We start from the raw sequence: 17,841 nt of genomic DNA, 5'->3' as shown, positions 1-17,841 counted from the left end.
GGGGTATACCCGTGTTAGTTTAGTTGTTTTGTAGGATCAGCATCTGTTCAAGGGGGGGACTTCCTCTGCGTGTGTGTATGTGTGATGATTGGTTTGTTTTGCTGCAGCTATGAAGTAGTCAGCTGCTCCGTCAGGGAGAATGGCCAGAGGTCTGCATGATTAGATCCTCTCAGCAGTGAGAGGCTGGATGCTGCTAACCTGGAACAACACAGGTGAAGTGGGGCTGCAGCAGATCATAGTCCATTAAATGTGGTGAACTCAGGAAGATACAGTAATGTACAAATACCCACAGGCATATTTTGATATAGGGAGTAGCTAAAGATTCTCGTCAGTGCTTTTGTTAATATTTGTATTTTAATTTGTGCAGCTCACCCTACGCCTATGCCTACCTGAAGAGGTTGTTTGAGAAGGTAAGATGCAATAAGCAGAGTAGAGAGTTGACAGCTTGCTGTGAGGTTGCACCTTTATCAGCGTTTCATTTTGTTGTTGTCATCGTTACTACTGCATTTTCAAGTTCTCTAAATGATTATATGCTACTCACTGTATACGTGCTGAAATTATTTGTTTTTTATTAATTTATTAATTAATTATGAAATGAACATGAAAACCAGTACTAACAGCGACAAATTAAAAATCCGGTGATTCAATTTGTGAAACTATCTCAACACAATTATAGTTGGTCAGTTCCAATATTACAAAGATTTATTTTATCTGCTTATAAAATATTTGTCAATTGTAAATAGGAAAACACAAAGCAGACATTTACAGTGAAATCATTCAAACACACACGCGCACATACCCCACATGAACTACTGAGAGTGTAATTACAACACTTCAAACTAAAGCAATGCCTTGCTTTACATTCACACATGTAGAGAGTCTTCATACATTAAATGTATGTTCTCTTTGTTGCCTGTTGTGTTGTCAGTCAGGGTGAGTTAAAACACCAGAGAGACCATGGCTTTATCAGTCCCCTAAAACCTGTACCAAAATGTTTCTCCTTGGTATAGTCTACAGCGTGTAGCCTGACATCTCAGGAAACTTGTGTTTGATATTTCAAAAAGAGGCTTTAGAGTCATAAAGGCACTCCAACCCAGTCTAAACCAGTTTCCTTCTCTCCATGCTTCAGCTGGCCTGAAGCTCCGGTCTGGAGGTGCTAGCTTTACCCTGAGTCAGCCCATTAGATCTGCTGATTGCAGAGCACGGCACCTCCTTCCTAGGAAGGTTGGAGGCAAACATCGTGTCCAACATGCCCAGCACCTCCAGGAGGTCCTGCTGGTAATCAATCTCCCTCCCCAGCAGCTCCTGCAGACGCAGCAGCTGTCGGTCAACGACTGGTGACTGGCCGATTACTGAATGGTAAATGTCCAGGATCATCTCAGCTGCCGTTACAAGAACAGGAGCGAACCTGGGATCAACCAAGTTCCTGGAGAAAAAACAAAGTTTTAATGCCAAAGGTCAGCATGATTTGATAAACTGCAGCATAAATTACCAAACACCTGTCAACACTTGGTTAAACCCCCTTGACCTATGAAGTTTTATTTGCGTCTTACCCAATGAGGAAGTTGAGCAGGTGGGAGACCCCTTGTTCATCCCTTCCTGCCAGAGCATTCTTCAAAGTTCCCCTTCGATCCAGCTCCTTTATTACAGCAACTGTGATCTCTGGTTTTCTGTGTCTTCTCCATGTCTATAAATACAATGATATAAACTTGTTAATTAACAAATGTTAAATAATAATAATAAATTATTCAGTTTTTAATATCCAGGATAGTAATTCTATTGTGTATCCCTCAGTAACTGACATGCGGCACTTCTTTATATTACAAGCTGGAAAAAGGACAATTTCGAAGATAAATTAACTGATAACCTTATATTATAAATACATTAAATGTATACCTCCAGAGCTGTATCCAAAGCCTTGGATACATTGAATTTCTTGAGCTGCTTGTCATATTTGGCCAGATGCTGTTTCACCGGCTTACTGACAAGATAATCATCCTGGAAAAAGATAGAGAACCGAGAAATTTATAATAGAAAACAAATAGCCTCATAAACATTAGATAATGCTTCAGTGCACAAAAGAAAAAGGCATTAGTCACTCTGATAGTTTGACTTTGTCCTTTGAAGCTTTTAGTCAATGCATCTCTTGGGGAAGAATCACTCTGCAGACCAATCCTGTCTCAGACAGCTGAGCTCAGCTAATGCATTAAAACTAACCTGTTTAGGGACGTAGTTCTTCCCTTTCACAAAAACACGATATGATGGTCGTCGCGTCTGTTGACCCAATGTTTCTTTTGACTCTTCAGGGCTTTTTCTGCGTTTGATACTCAGAATACTGTTGGTCATACCTACAACAATGGACTCATCATCCGGCTGAGGAGAAAGAGATATTCATAGTTTTACTGTCAAGAGCTCAAAAACTCCAAAAGAAATCAAAGCCTGAGCTAAAAAAATGTCAAGTCAGTTCACTGCCTGAGGTCGGACATTGTGTTCTGAAACCCTACATCCTCATGCTATGACCAAGAGGAGAGGATGTAGCGTTTCATCTCCTTTCGATTGAAACCTCTGGCAATAACTGGATATTTCTGTTGGCAGAAACTGAATCCATCACCACAGCCTCACTACTTATTCTGAGGATGCACCTCAAACACACAGGCAAATTTTCATCTTTCTTCATCCAAACAAATCTGTTCAAGAGGCTTTTTGGCCATAATCAGCCAAATAAGGTGAAATGATTAAGAAGCCTGTAATTGTCATCAACGGTCAGTGACTGCAGGTTTCTGCACATAATCCTTCTTCAAACATGTAAAAATAATAACGTGATGAAAGGTGGATGGAATGTAATTGCTTACAGCCAAAGCCAGACTGAGGATAGAGGCAGCGTAGTCAAAGTTGTGAACCACTTTATAGTTTGTTGTGTTGTACACCTTTACATGCCTGAAAGACAAAAAGAGGTTCTATGTTAGATGAGACCTTTGTACTTCTACTTATTTAAAAAATATGTAACTGCTATAAACAATTTAGTGGCCTTTGTGACTTCCACAATTTGGAACAATTGCTCTTTATCTGCTTTGTCAGACACGCATACTGTTAGACGTGTCCCTGTACCTGTCCAGAGAAGCCGACAGCAGTCTCTGTCCATTGCTGCTCAGACACAAACAGGTGACAGTTTTGTGATGGTTCTTCAGAGACACAAGAGGCTGCCCTCCTTTTAGCAAATCCCACACTTTCACGTAGCGTCCCCCTAAAGAAAATTACAGTGAGTGAATCTGGATTAATTTGTTTTTGATAGTGAAAGTCTTTGACAACATCACATCATATCTTATGTTCATGACTAAGCTCAACACTTTCTGTTCTGCACAACAACCAGTTTCATCCTGAATAAATTCAACTGAAACCCTGCTCAGGTACATACTGCTGAGTACCTGCAGAGACAAGGAGTCCCTCAGAAGGGTAAAGAAGCAGACTCTCAACTGGCTGGCCGTGGTTCATGGTCATTACACTCTTGTCCAGTCTGGTATCAAACAGTTTCACTGTGTGGTCGTATGATCCTAAGAAAACAACAATCAACTGTGAATGACACAAAAACACACCAAAGTCCTTCATCCTGGTCCTGATCTTTCTATCTTTCTATCGATAGATAACTCTACAGCAGCATTATGAGTGTGATTATGCTGATTGTATTTTCTCCTGTACCTGTTAACTTCATGAGACAATGTTTCTAAACATGTTGCATTATATGCTTCTTGTAAAATTACAAAGTTGTTAGTTGCCTGACACTGTACCAAATGGCTTCATTATACAGTGGTTTTAGTCAAACAATCTGCAGAATACAAAAAGTGTCAAATTATACACACCAAGTCATTCTGGGATGTACCAAACACTGACGCTAATGTATCAATAATTTACCTCCTGTCCTCCTATTAACTTTTCCACATACCATCTATTAAACTTAGTTTACCTGTAATGAAGAGATCTCTGTTGAGTTTGCTTGTGACACCACACCGGATGTAATCCGTGTGCTCTTGGTAGGTGGTGAGGTCAGTGGCATTTGGGATATCCCAAATCCGACAGCTGTAGTCATCTGACCCTGTGAGGATCTGGTAACGGTCTGAGGTGAAGTCTGTTACATGTACAGCCCTGAGAAGAAATACAGTAAGAGACAAAATCTAATCAGTTCCCTTTCAGGACCAGACATCTGTGTGCAGAACAGTTTACAGGTTGTCAGAACTCTTGAGATCATCAGGAAATTCAGTCGATGGATCACTCAAGAAATCATCATTCAAACAAACTTAACGCACATCTGGAAATCAAAAGGGTATGTATAGACTTATCAAACAGATTCAGACAGTTTGAATAGTCAAACCTGTCTCTAACATTAACAGGATTTTGAAAGAAAGTCTATTTGGTCTTTAGGCCAGGGCAGTACTGAAAGTACTAAATACTTACTTTGTGTGCCCTTTGAACATCCTGAGCGCCACCTTGCCACTGACATCAAACAGCCGGACCACAGAGTCCTCACATCCCGCCACAAGCAACTGACCATCTGACCTGAACCTCCCACAGTATGCAGTGTCCTTAAACCTTGTAAATGTCTTCACAGGCTCCTGGGAAAACGGCCCATAAATGTGGATCTGTAGAGAAATCAGTGATTAGAATAAGAAATATAAAACAAATGTTGCATACTACTAATTAATTATGGAGGACTGACTAGAACCAGAATTACTTATAAAGTGAATACTGACTAAAATGAAATATTCTGAATTAATATAAGCAAAGCAAACATACTCTTGTGAAAGCTGTGACAGCAAAATTATGTGGCGCCACAGGAGAGAAGTCTATGTTTGTGATCGCTCCAAATTCTTTTATCTGGACTGGAGCCTGTGAGGGGAAAAACAAAGAGATGTAGATGCACTGTTAGAATTGAGTAAAAGATAAATAATAAAAAGATGCCTAATTGTAATTCTGACAGTGTAGTTTGTAATTTCTTTGTCCACAATGATATATAACTGCAAACAGTACAAGAGACTCACCTTGTAGTTTTTCCAGTATAGCGTGTCTTGTGTAACCTTCTCTCCAAGTTTAGGGTAGACTTGGATTTTAGTAGGTTTAAATGAAGCCATGTTTGTGCAGAGTAGGACAAAAATCTGGCCAAAGAAGATACAAAAACTTTACTTAACATAAAGCAAGAGGTCATCCTAAACTCTTTAACTACCCAAATAACCCCAAGTGACGTACTGATAGAAATGCAATTGAAATGTTAGTTTAAAAAAAAAGAAAATAAAGAAAAGAAAACAGTGTTTCACTTGGTGTAAACATGACATGGGTGGAACAAACCTGTATAGAAAAATAATGTCACACGAAAAGAGAATAAAGCCGTTTTAAATGGCATATAACTGAATACGTTATTACTAGAATAGCCAGTATACTATTGATTGTGAAGGTATCGACAACATAATAGACTAAACGGCTACAGAGTTCACTTCCATTATTTCAACCCTAATCCAACAGCATCACAACATCACAACGCACCAAACTTTGCATGAAGGCTAAGCTAACGAGTTGACTGTTTCAAGGCAGTACATTTCTTTCTTGTAATATTTGGTTGTGCATCAAGAGCTAGACGATTTAAAATTAGCTATGGTGTGAGTTCTTGTATAAGCTAAAATTACACGTAGCGCTGCTAGTTTGAAAACAAAGCCGTGTATTAAACAGATAACGCACCAACGTGCTCGGAGTAACGTAACTTATTTAGCACACTGCGCTTTAGCCGGTTAGCAATTTCTACTAAACTACCTTCGGAAGATTCTCACCTTTAATCGAAAAGGTCCAGGAACACAAGCTTATTTTTGTTAAGTAGGATATGTTAAAATTAGATGATACTGATATTGGTTGTCAAAGTAAACCAAAACCTGTTCATTTTAAATAAGTGATCACGTTGCTTCTCGGTGTACAGGAGGACGCCATGACTACGAACCATGCTACTTCCGTTCTGTATGTCATATCTTTATTGTTCACTGAATGGTAAACAATTTAAAACGTAAAACTTTTAGTTTTTTTACATAGTAATGGAGAAGGACTCATAATTTCATTTGCTATATACTATATATAAAATATTTTTACAAAATATAAATATTATAATTATTTCCATACATTTAATCTCCTATAAAGCGTGGGTGAAAAGTCGTATCAATTTAACCCCTTTCTGCTCATTAATGTCTTAAATAGCACTAAATTATTATCAGTTAATGTACGTGTAAAACACTTTTGCAACATGAATAATTAATTTTCTTAACATTTTTGGGTTCAGTATATTTACTAACTAATGCGTCCAACACTTGTTGTACGCGATCTTCGCAAATTTGCTAACATGACACTCAAACGTAACATTAGAAAACACTAGATTTACTTTGATAAAAGTAGAATTAATTTATGAGCACTAATGAAAAACTGCGAGCACCTCCGGGAAGTTATCGATCTGACTACGTCACTTCCGGCCTTCGCTCCTTTCTCCGAGCTTCTGTCGACTGTGTGACCCGCGTGTTTACACACTCCCAGGTCTGTTCACATCTCTGTGTCCTATTTAAGATGTCCCAGACACATATAATGCTGCCGTTTAAAGTAACAAAGGCACTTTATGTCGTTGTACTTGTTAAAGTGTGGCAGAAACGTTAGTTATACTTGAATGCTAGCAGCAATTTTAAGAGGCCTAGGCTAGGTGTTTAGCTTGGCATGCTACCTAGCTGGCTGTTCAGTTGTCACAGATTCTATGACTCGGAATGAATAATAAGTTTCTTTCAATCTCTCAGAGGCCAAAACAGTTATGCATTAGGCAGCTTCAAATTTCTCGTTAGAGCAATCAAGCAACAATAAGCTAGTAACGTCATTAGCTAATTGATGGATTGCTTTCGTGAACGGTGCGAGTCAAACCTAGCCACTAACTTGAACTGGTTCTGATGTACAACTTGAGTCGAGACTAAGAAAAATGTGCTGCTATTTTAAGCCTCTGGTAGCCGGGCCGAAAGACAGAAAGACCAGGGGGATTTCGGGGAAGTTTAGGGTTAGCACTTGGTGGTGTCACAAACCCTCTCCTTCCAGGGAATTGTTAAAATCACACATTGGTTGCTGACAGTGTCATTCATTGCTTTTTTAGTTTTATGAAATTTACACATGTATCATTTTGCACATTTCTGTATCTCAGATTCTCATCTCATGAAACTTACTGTGCATGTATACGAGAATGTCTAATAAAAAAAAAAGTGTTAGAAAAAAGGTGGTATTTGTTCTTTTATTCTAACACATTGCTTAGTTTTGTAATGACATCAGATTCTTTGTGCTTTAATATGTCTTCCAGTTTACAATTAATTTATATTTATGTATTGAATTTGATTATGTGTTTTGTCAGATGAAGGAGTCGACAATGAACCAGGAGAAGCTCAACAAACTGCAGGCGCAGGTCCGCATAGGCGGAAAGGTGAGTTGGATTACATGTTGGCAAATAACGTATTCGAAATTTTTTTTTATGTCTTGTTCTTGAGTTATGGGTTCATATGTTATAAGGCGTTGTTGTGCTTTGCAGGGGTCAGCCCGCAGAAAGAAGAAGGTGGTGCACAGAACAGCTACAGCAGATGACAAGAAGCTGCAGTTCTCCCTTAAGAAACTGGGAGTAAACAATATCTCTGGCATTGAGGAGGTACATCAGATACTTTCTGAAAAGCACAGCAATGATTGGACACGATCTTCGTGTTCTAGGGTTAAGGTTTTTAACTTAAAAAAATATATAATAGAAAAGAGAAAAAAGTTCAAAATGATATGAAACACGATTAAACTTGAACACAAATTAACAGATTTGCATCAAATGCAATCACTTAATTTGCAAATCACTTTTAATAGGGCAGTTTAAGTGTTTAAATTACTAGTTAATTAATTGTCAAAGAAAAATATTTCATCATAGGACGTTTAACTGTAAAATTGTACAAATTCGGTTTTAATACCTGTGCTGGAAGTTTATGATGAATTGTCCTAAATGTTTTAAGAACATGACTGCTGTATGCATTTTGTTTGTAAGTATAATGTTGATGAAAGCTGAAAGACGATTTGGATACCAGTTGTTGTCTAGATACTAGTTAGAACTAACAGGTTCATATAATATACAGTAATATTTAATTTTCTTTCTCTTTTTTTTCCTATCCCTTGTCTAAAAGGGTGATTTTGACCTTAGATGCTTCTTTTTCTTCCTCAGCTTAACACAACCATTTTTTGTTTCACTGTAGGTGAACATGTTCACAAACCAGGGGACAGTGATCCATTTCAATAATCCAAAGGTTCAGGCTTCCTTGGCTGCCAACACCTTTACAATCACAGGGCATGCTGAGAACAAGCAGCTTACAGAGATGCTCCCAGGAATCCTAAACCAACTGGGAGCTGACAGTCTTACCAGCCTCAGGAGATTAGCAGAGACCTTGCCCAAACCAGGTACCTGCAGCCCTCTTCATTGATCTGAATATGTATGTGTATATGTATCAATGGTTTTGTGGGCCGTCTGTCACCAGTTAACTATTTGTTCTGCTTTTTCTCTGTAGTTGGGGACAGCAAAGCCCCCATGGTGGCTGCTGAAGAGGAGGATGATGAGGTTCCAGGTAAGCAAATCTACACATCCCCTACATAAATATAACAGAATATTTATTTATTTATTTATTTATATATTCTGTAGTGTACACTATCTCATTAACATTCAAAAAATGTAGGCTCATAAGAATTATGTGTATTTAAGAATAGTCTCAGTCACCAAAAAAACTATTGGCAACATTCATATTTAGTCATTTTTGTAATTTCTTCTCTCTTTTCTGTTCTCTACCACGTTATCCCTCTGTTTCCGTTTTCAGATCTTGTTGAAAACTTTGACGAGGCTTCAAAGAACGAGGCAAACTAAGCAGCACCAGCAAACACTTCAAGGCTTCTCTTGGCACACCATATTTTCACAGCAGCATTTTGTTATTCATAGTCAGTTATTGTCTGTCTGTGGCTACAAGCAAAAGTTGACACAGGTGTCAAAGTTTCAACTTTGACAATTGGGCTAAAACAAGTAAAGATGACTTTTTATGACGGCTGTTACCTTCCCTTTTTTCCAATTTTCCTCATTCTGTAATTCCAGTACAATTATTTAATTCAGTGGAATGTGCAACACTTTCTTTTTGTCATGCTGCCTCTCCTGCATTGTGATGCCCGTACATCCAAGATGTATTGGCATAATTAATCATGTATTAAAGATTACATTTAAATTTCTCATTTATTTCATAATAATCCACCATTTCTCTCAGCATTTAATGGGAAAGCATAAAGCGGCACATAATTCAGAACAAAAAGTGTTGGTTTAACTGCAGCTGCTGTACACTGATCACGGCACCGAGAACTGAGTGCTCAGTAGTGCCTGACGGGCTTCACAATCCAGAATGTAATGATAAATCAAGTGTGTGAAAGATGTTTGATTTAAAAAAAAAAAAAAAAACCTTTAGGTTGTATTGCGGTGTACACATGTGACGTGTTATATGTGACACTCATAACCATTGTGTGTCATATATAACACTTGTAGGTGGTAAAATATTTTTTAGATAGAGCTGACGTCAATCTTCCCCTTAAGATGCTGCACACATAATTTCCAAAGCTCTGGAAACATCAGCAACATATTTGGATTATATTATCAGAAGGTTATATGTACGTAAGATTACATGTGAAGGGCAATCCATTATCTGATACCAGATGGTAGTGTATGTGATACGTAAAATGTTAAACCCATCCTGGAAATTAAATACTAGCATTTGGGTTTATTGATGGATGGTCTAAAAACTTTGTGTGAATCAGGACAGACATTTTACAGTATAAATGACAAATTAAATGGGTTCTTGTAGGGTTGATGTTGAAGCTGTTGTTAAACACTTGCTCAACCTAGAAGATCTGTTCAGTTTTTTGCACAGACTTTGGAAGTCACCTTTGTATCATACTGAACATTGTGTGAACCAAAAGAAGACCATATTCACGCATTCAGAGAAAGTAGCACGTTGAATAGTGTGGGGCTGTGACTTTGTCCACACTTAATCATTCAATTAAAATGAAAAAAAATAGTGTAAAAAAAAATGAAGTTGGGTGACTCAAAATCTTGGAACTTCAAATTGTACATAATGCTGCAGTTCAGTGAAAGTACAAATGCTGTGAAAAAATACTACATTGAAACCTACACTGAAACCACTGAGAAGAGAAGTGAAACAATTCACAAAACTAAAAAGAGCAGTGTAGAAATACACATTATTTGTTTAAGTTTATAACACAAACAGATTTTTAGCAACACGTATTTAGTATCTATATGACACAGTATTGAAGTAAATCTTTTTGTGCTCTTATCTACTTTGATATGCAAGAAAAAAAAAAGATTTTACATATCAACACTTAATATAGACAGGCTTCTTTTAACATACTGATTAGTAGGGCGCCCAGTGGCTCAATGGGTAGATCATTGGCCTTAGATGCAGACGGTTTGGGATTCAAACCCTATCACAGGTGTGTCCTTGAGCAAGGCACTCCACACTAGCTTCCCTTGTATGTGGCTGTCCACTGTTTCCCCCAGGGGATGGGTTAAATGCAGAGGACCAATTTCATTGTGACATATGACAATTAAAGGCTTTCTTCTTCTAGTAATGTGAGAATTCACCACAGTGTAGCTATTGAAAAAAAAAAGGTTATTTTAGCAGGTAGAAATATGCCTTTCAGCTAATTCGGGCACACTTACAGTGAAGTTTAATGATGTGTGATGTCCCTGTTTGTACATAAAAGTCTTTTCGAAAGCAGAGAAATGAAAAATGCTATTTAGAGTTTTAAGGAACTGAAACCGTTCTGTTCATATGACCTTATAGACTTCTCAGAATTGTATTTGTGAGGTAATTTGAAATATGTATGTCACTCTGTACATGGTAAATTCTGCTAAATTTTAAATTTTTTATTTTTTACCTGCCTTGTACCTAAAGTGTCTGCCAAATGTAAATGCTGAATATGCTGCATAAAGTATTTGACCTTTGTTTACAGTCGAAATACTACACAGTTTAACACTTGATGGCATCAGATATATTACATATGTGTGAAGATTATTGTGCGTGAAAACAAAATGTGTTTCTGAGTCCGGCTTAAATGTCTAGTTACACATCTGACCTTTGAACAAAATTGGGTTGTCCCATAGTGAACATGACTAATGGGCTGGGAAAATCCTGCCAGATCTTGAACATTGGGAGAATTTAATGTCCCTACAAAGACTTGTAATCAATTTTGTTGCTTGTTTTTCTTCTGCCAACATAATACTGGTTATTTTGGGGTCCAGTCCAGGATAGAAATATTACTACTTTACACAGGTGCAGTATATACCGTATCCATGTCTCATTTCCAACCTTGAAAGGTGGCAACTAATGATGGTTTTCATTATCCCATAATCTCACAATTAATTTTTCAATCAACTGATTAATAACATGATCTATAAAGTGGGACAAAATAGTTCCCACAGGGCAGATGTGCAAAGTCAAATATTTTTGTGCAGTCATCAGCTCACATCCTCTCAGCCAACAGTAAACTATTAGTTAATTAAATTATTGTACTGTACTAGATAACAAAATCTTTAGATGAGATACATGAAATACGTCAGTAACTAAACAGAGAAGAGAAAACAAAAAGAAAGATTACTAGATCCAGATGAATAATCTGCACAATTGCAACTGTACCATTTCTCTAATCTTAGATGAACCTTAGCTTGAAGATTTGCCTCAAAAATAACAATTTCTCATAAGGATACATGACGAAATGTGTGTAGGCGTCTGTGTGTGCGTGTGTCCAGTTTGTGTGATTACAGTTTTGTTAATCAGATATATCAGATACTGTTATGAAACAATATTTCAGCTTAAACGTTGAGGGTAATCCCCCAGCCCACTGAACACCCACACTTAACACCTCTTATCTCCATCTCTGTCCCTTATTCGAAACTCAGTATATGTTTTACAAAATTTGACATGCAAAACAGTATTGAGGAAACACACTGTCTGCCACCTGTGTCAATACACTTTTATCAGTTTACTATATCACTCAGTTTCTTTCTCGCTTCCAGAGGTGCGATGATGTTGGTCATGATGGTGATGATGATGTATGCTGTAAGCACCACTATATAAAGTGGTCATCAGTGGGGATTTAGAGAGTACAATCATCCAGATTACTACGGCTGAACTTCTGCTCTTGATTTTTTTTATAGCAACCCTTCAGCGTAACATCATCCAAATGGTAAGAAATAGCTGCTGACAACAGCTTTAGATGCTTACTTGTTAAAATGTATTTCTATCAGCTTTATCACATTTGATTGTTTATGGTAAATGTTAGAACAGGGAACACACTATCAACTTTGCTATTCTAGTTATTTAGCTTTATGATAACAAATTTTATTAACTAGAAATACTGAACAGATTTTTACTTTGTTTCTCAATCAATCAATTTATGTTCTCCTCTTGCTGTCAACCCATCCCTCAGAAGACTACATCACTGTGGATATTTGCAGTTCTGTTCGTCCTCCTTGCAGGAGCAAATGAACTCTTTCCAGAAAATTGTATGTCTTATTTTTGGAACACATATTTTTTCCAATATATATTTTTCATATCTTCATTGGTTCTGACTTTGTGTTTTGAATGTTTACCTGTCTGTCTGTATCTATGTGTGTGCAGTTAAGGTGGTAAAAGGTAATGGTGCAGTCACACTAACCTGTGGTACAAAGAACGATGGAGATGTCATATGGAAGTTTAGTGGTGGCAGTTTGGATGCCCTTTTAAACTACAGTGTTGACAAAGACACTCAAAATCTGATATTGTCGGAAGTAGAGACACCTATGTTAGGAGAATACAGCTGCTGGAGAGGAGGAGAGATGATATCATCCACAAATCTGCTGGAAGAAGAAGAAGAAAGTGAGGAGGAAGGTGAGAAATTATTCATTTACCTTACAAATATACAGCCAACATATCCAAGGGTAACACTGCCAAATCTAAATTTAAGCCTTGGAACTGCAGGTCTGACTGTGTGGAATATTATATTTATAATATAAATAAGACTGTTAGCACATACTGAACTAGTCTGTGATGCACTTTCAACTCTTCATTTGTTTGGTTTGACAAAATCTAAACATTTTCCATTAACCTTTTATTCAATCATATTGGCCGTGTGTCAATGTGTGTCTCATAGGTTATTTCAACTGTTCGGCAAAGTCCTATGATTGTAGCTTCACCTGTGACTGGACACGTTTCAAGGAAACAAAATACACAAAAGACACAAAAGACACAAAAGTGCGCCTGGGACTAGGACATGACTGGTAAAAAGAAAACCACATAAATTATAGTAAAAAGTCCTAACTGTTGCATACAGCTTTACAAACAGACCAACAAACATACAGAATGGCACCTTTTCTCTATAGCATATTAAACTTTAGTGTCTGTTTTACTGTTTTACCTCTGTAGTAGCGAAGGCAAGAAGTCGTGCAACTGGGTCACCAGCCACCAGCTTGTGAATGGGAGATTCCAGTTTGAGATCTCCCACTCTGTCTCACCATATGCTGAGGAAAGCACCATGCTTGAAGTTACTGCTGAGGCCATTATTCACCACTCCTTTCTCAGGAAAACTAAGAGATTTTACCTCAGGGATATTGGTAAGCTGAGTAAAACTAAGCCACACTAAAAGTTTTCAAAAATAGAATATCAAATTTTGAAAAACAGAGCAGAGGCAAATCCTACATGTTATCAAAAATGACAACTCCTGAACAAGTCAGTGTACAATTAAATTATTGTAGATCGACTAACTACAAAAGCAGTACAGAAGCAGCTCTGACAAAAAGGTCAAGCAGTCCTGCAATTGTTCATTAGTAAATCCTTGTAAATAAATGACTATTTCAGCAAAGTATTTGTTCAGTAATTATTTGATTTCTGATTTCTTATAGTTGCTGATTTGCTCTGATGATTGTATTTTTAATGATATTTACCTTCTGTCCAGTTCAACCAGATAGCCCAAAGATTGTCAGGTATCAGGAGACAGATCACCACCTGCATGTGACCATTGATCCACCTTCAAGCTGGTCGACACCTCACAGCTTCTTCCGTCTGGAGCACGAGATTGAATACATTCTTAGAGATAATAGCGAGGTACACACAAGCTTGCACGGATCACTTTGTTTCATTTGCTGTTCTTTCCACAACATTTTTTTCCTCATTATGTGCCATCTCTGAATTTAGAATCAAACTTCTTCATCTCCTCTGATACCGAAGAAGATCAGCCAGCTGAGAGTCCGCTCGAGAGACGCCCTGGTGCACTCACACTGGAGCCAGTGGTCTCGCTGGAAAAATGTAACCTACTGACAATGTCGAAAAGCAAGCCTGTCTGCTTCTGCTCTTTCTTTAAACTTGTCTGTGATGTCCACTCACATTCTCTCACATACTGTTTTCCACCACGTTTCTGGCTGTCTCCCTATAGCCAAAAGATAACACAGCACCAACAGCTAAGTCACAAGTCAGTCATTTGACAAAAGAGGATCAGCTCAGCACAGTTTTATAATTTATTTATTAATGTAGTCAAACTATTTATTTGAAAAACTATTTATTTTAATATATATATTTATTATTTGTTTTAAATCTTACACATACATTTAGATAAAAGGCCATTATAGACATACTATAATGGCATTTGAATGCTTGCCAAAGAAAGCACTACTAGTGCCCGATTTGGGGTCTAATAACCACTAGAGATCTGTGTGAGGTCTCAAGAAGGTGCCTAGAAATGTAAACACTAGACATTAATCCAGTCTTTCTTACCTCCCAACATACCACTGTGTTAGTCTGAAGTTGTATCTATGTGCAAAAAAATGTCAGATGAGGTTTCATTGATCAAATCTCGTTTGAAATCTGGATGATACATTCTTTAACATGCTTCTGATCTGTTTTTCTTTTAACTGGATGAGTTCGGTTCAGTCTGACTTTCACACATTGTGCCTTTGTCCCTGTTCAGTGACGTTTCTGTGTATTTTGGTGGTTTAGAGTTGTGCAAAACAAATGGCTATTAAAAGTGCTTCATGCTTCCTTCCTCATACATGTTCCCTCTTCATTGATATGATGCTCACAACATGCATACGCATTGTCCACACAAACCAAAATCCCCGTCGTGTTTGGCAGCGTCAGCCCACATTTACTGTATGTACTTTGTGAACAGTGGGTTGGAAAAATATTAGACTCCCTCACTGAATAATAAATTACCTTTTTATTGAGCCGAGGTCAAAGCAGCATGATTTAATATAGATCATAGACTTAGACGATATATTAGGTTTATGATAATGATCAGTCACAAGTAAGTAACTTGTTATTGCTAGACTACTTATATTACTAAGGTACTATTTGTAATGTACTTTTCTGAAATTCACTTTTTATTTTATTTGATACTATCACTTAGTTTGGGTAATAAAACTTAAATAAAGGGTAATAAATTAAATGTTTGTCTCTAGAAAAAAGGATTTGTCACCTTAACAGTAAAGCTAAAAGTGGCACAATCTACTGTATGTCAGTGAATACAATACTAATGTTGTTAGTTTTCACATGATTACAGCTAACAAAGACAGCAAAATCCAATAAAGGTTATCTAAGTTGAATCATTTGATATAGAGCATCGGCCATTTCATGTAGTGTATGGGGAGAAAAGTTTTGTTTTGTTGTTTTGTTTTCGTTTGAAGACCCCCAGACCTCAGATTCACAGTCATTACTCAATGTAAAAGTTAAATTTTTTCATGAAGCATTGTTTATTACATTTTCTCTTCATTATTTAAGCCTAATTTCTCATTAATTTATTGCAGGTTAAAAGAAAAAAGTGGTCCAAATGCCAAAAAAAAGGAAATTTTGGTGTCCGTAGCTGCCATCAGGGTACTTGGATTGATGTGAGAAGAAAAGGAAGAAAAAGGAAGAACTCAAGTTGATCAAGAGAAAGAAAGAATGAAAGAAAATGTTTAGCAAAACAAATGTTGTATGCCTCATTGTTATAATTCTGCAATAAATCTTATTTCCTGAAGTTGATAACGCTCCTTTTTTTTGGTAGAATCAAGTAATTGCATTGTGCACTTTAGTGTATTGAACAAATACTCAACCTTAGGGTGTGGTTTGAATTTACATTTAGTCATTTGGCAGATGCTTTTATCCAAAGCGACTTCCAAGACTAAGGAGGTCTTGCCTAAGGACCACAGCTGGAGATAGGCCACAGCTGGGATTAACCCCAGTCTCCTGCATAGAGGGTAGTGATCCTTATGGCATTTAGGGCATTCCACTACTTGTCAGTTTTTTTAGAATGTAAATTTCTTTTTATAAAACTATTTCTTTATGCTTTATATTGCATTACTGTACTACCTTAGTATATGTTGCATATTCCCAACATGGCCTTTTCAGTGAATTCATTGTGATAATATGTCACAGTAGAAACTAGAATTACGACACTGTTGTATGCTTCCCCTAAAGATGTTGTAGTTTACATGCATCTCTGTCTAGACTCACATTCTATTAAGTTTATCCGTGAGTCCAAGCAGATGTTTGTTCCCGATGTAGATAATTTAGATATTTATATTGCCTGGTATCTCCTGGTATTGTACGCTTTGGATAAAAGCTTCTGCCAAATGACTAAAAGAAAATGTATAAAATTCCTTCCAGACGTTCCAGAGATATAGCATGAGAATGGGACAGGGGGTCACAGGGAACTTGCCACTGACTTTTGACCAACAAAATTCTAACTGTTCTTCTAATATCATGATCCCAAGAAGGGAACACAAGAACTGGATGAATGTGAAGTCAGTGTAAGTTTCCTTTTCACCCTGCACGCCTCTGACTTTCATTGCAACTCTGATTCCTGTCATGTGCAGAAATTCTTGGATGACTCTGCAGTCATGGGGTAGCATCAGTGGTGGTGAGGAGGCAGAGTACAGAGGTCTGGTGGACGTTTTAAAATGTGGTGTGCAAACAATCACTTGACTATAATGTGACAAAAACCAAAGGAGATGACTGTTGACTTTAGGAGGAACAGAGACAGCCAAAGTCAGCCCGCTGTACAATGACTATATTAGGACTGGACAAACTTTATTTTATTTTATTTGCATTCCTATACATTCATCTTAACATACAACTACTCAGCATGCTTAATAGTTTTCTTTTTTACTCTATCCTTGACCTCTGGCCACCAAAATCTAATCAGTTCAACACTGAGTTCAAGTTGACAGCCAAAATGAATTATTTAAAGGTACTGAATCCAAGTTCTTTAGATATCGTGTTCACAAAAACCGGCTGGCTGTAAACAAAACGCCACCTGGCCCTGACTCGCCAACTTGGAGGTATAAAAAACTCAGGCAAACATAATAAAATTAATGACTTTCATGTTTATCTATGTTAGTTTTACAGCCCTGATATTGTGGTTGGTGGCTCACTTTTATATTATCATGGCTTAATAATAAAAAAAAAGGGTATGATATTTTAAAATGTAAGCAGATGTGCTTTAACACGTCCTTACCAAAAGTTAGATAATTAAATTGGTACAACTCTCATCCAGTTAGCTTAACTTAAGACTGTTGAAGTTGGTCAAAAGTTGACAAAAACCACCTACCTGCACCACTAAAGCGCACTATTTAACATTTTATGTTAATCTGTCCCTGGAATTACATCAACACTGTTACTACACCAAGTCCAAAGCTACAGCACATTTTAATACTCCAGGTTGTATAAGAATAAAAGATATTTATGTAAAGTTATGTAATTTACACAA

At 37.3% G+C, this 17,841-nt stretch overlaps 3 protein-coding genes across 4 annotated transcripts; 2 read left to right on the top strand and 1 right to left on the bottom strand.

Annotated features, from left to right (window-relative positions):
- Window positions 1–687: 687 nt before the first annotated feature.
- utp15 (UTP15 small subunit processome component) lies at window positions 688–5,971 on the bottom strand. Its single transcript, XM_026343114.1, has 12 exons — window positions 5,814–5,971; window positions 5,034–5,147; window positions 4,789–4,881; window positions 4,450–4,634; window positions 3,962–4,140; window positions 3,426–3,551; window positions 3,109–3,244; window positions 2,853–2,937; window positions 2,218–2,373; window positions 1,897–1,998; window positions 1,554–1,687; window positions 688–1,426 (listed from the first exon to the last, which is right to left on the bottom strand). Exons 2-12 carry the CDS (start codon window positions 5,121–5,123, stop codon window positions 1,126–1,128), a joined length of 1,587 nt encoding a protein of 528 aa, XP_026198899.1. The 5' UTR covers window positions 5,124–5,147; window positions 5,814–5,971; the 3' UTR covers window positions 688–1,125.
- A 520-nt stretch (window positions 5,972–6,491) lies between these two features.
- LOC113150594 (transcription factor BTF3-like) lies at window positions 6,492–9,288 on the top strand. Its single transcript, XM_026343165.1, has 6 exons — window positions 6,492–6,558; window positions 7,406–7,474; window positions 7,580–7,693; window positions 8,274–8,475; window positions 8,583–8,639; window positions 8,886–9,288. The coding sequence occupies exons 2-6, from the start codon at window positions 7,406–7,408 to the stop codon at window positions 8,930–8,932; spliced, it is 489 nt and encodes a 162-aa protein (XP_026198950.1). The 5' UTR covers window positions 6,492–6,558; the 3' UTR covers window positions 8,933–9,288.
- Window positions 9,289–11,978: 2,690 nt separating this feature from the next.
- On the top strand, window positions 11,979–16,022 carry si:dkey-88e18.2 (interleukin-12 subunit beta). 2 transcript variants are annotated; one of them, XM_026343133.1, is made up of 8 exons: window positions 11,979–12,309; window positions 12,553–12,628; window positions 12,744–12,992; window positions 13,255–13,381; window positions 13,527–13,714; window positions 14,056–14,204; window positions 14,295–14,405; window positions 15,899–16,022. In XM_026343133.1, the coding sequence occupies exons 1-8, from the start codon at window positions 12,307–12,309 to the stop codon at window positions 16,016–16,018; spliced, it is 1,023 nt and encodes a 340-aa protein (XP_026198918.1). In that variant the 5' UTR covers window positions 11,979–12,306; the 3' UTR covers window positions 16,019–16,022. The 2 variants fall into 2 exon arrangements, with proteins under 2 accessions (XP_026198918.1, XP_026198919.1); XM_026343134.1 differs by lacking the exon at window positions 15,899–16,022 and having other exon boundaries at window positions 11,982–12,309; window positions 14,295–14,618.
- Window positions 16,023–17,841: the final 1,819 nt, after the last annotated feature.

Source organism: Anabas testudineus, chromosome 9 (genome assembly GCF_900324465.2).
Source record: "Anabas testudineus chromosome 9, fAnaTes1.2, whole genome shotgun sequence".
NCBI classification, from domain to species: Eukaryota; Metazoa; Chordata; class Actinopteri; order Anabantiformes; family Anabantidae; genus Anabas; species Anabas testudineus.
This window is presented reverse-complemented; position numbering and strand designations above follow the sequence as displayed.

Bases quoted from the DNA above. Each gene is read 5' to 3' on its own strand.
- LOC113150594 (XM_026343165.1), top strand. From the start codon at position 7,406: ATGAAGGAGTCGACAATGAACCAGGAGAAGCTCAACAAACTGCAGGCG. The intron at 7,475-7,579 runs GTGAGTTGGATT...TGTGCTTTGCAG, and splicing joins AGGTCCGCATAGGCGGAAAG to GGGTCAGCCCGCAGAAAGAA. The intron at 7,694-8,273 runs GTACATCAGATA...GTTTCACTGTAG, and splicing joins ATATCTCTGGCATTGAGGAG to GTGAACATGTTCACAAACCA.
- utp15 (XM_026343114.1), bottom strand. From the start codon at position 5,123: ATGGCTTCATTTAAACCTACTAAAATCCAAGTCTACCCTAAACTTGGA. The intron at 4,635-4,788 runs GTATGTTTGCTT...ATTTCTCTACAG, and splicing joins CTGTCACAGCTTTCACAAGA to ATCCACATTTATGGGCCGTT. The intron at 2,938-3,108 runs GTACAGGGACAC...TTTGTCTTTCAG, and splicing joins CTGTCGGCTTCTCTGGACAG to GCATGTAAAGGTGTACAACA.
- si:dkey-88e18.2 (XM_026343133.1), top strand. The intron at 13,382-13,526 runs GTAAAAAGAAAA...TTACCTCTGTAG, and splicing joins CTGGGACTAGGACATGACTG to TAGCGAAGGCAAGAAGTCGT. The intron at 14,205-14,294 runs GTACACACAAGC...CTCTGAATTTAG, and splicing joins TTCTTAGAGATAATAGCGAG to AATCAAACTTCTTCATCTCC.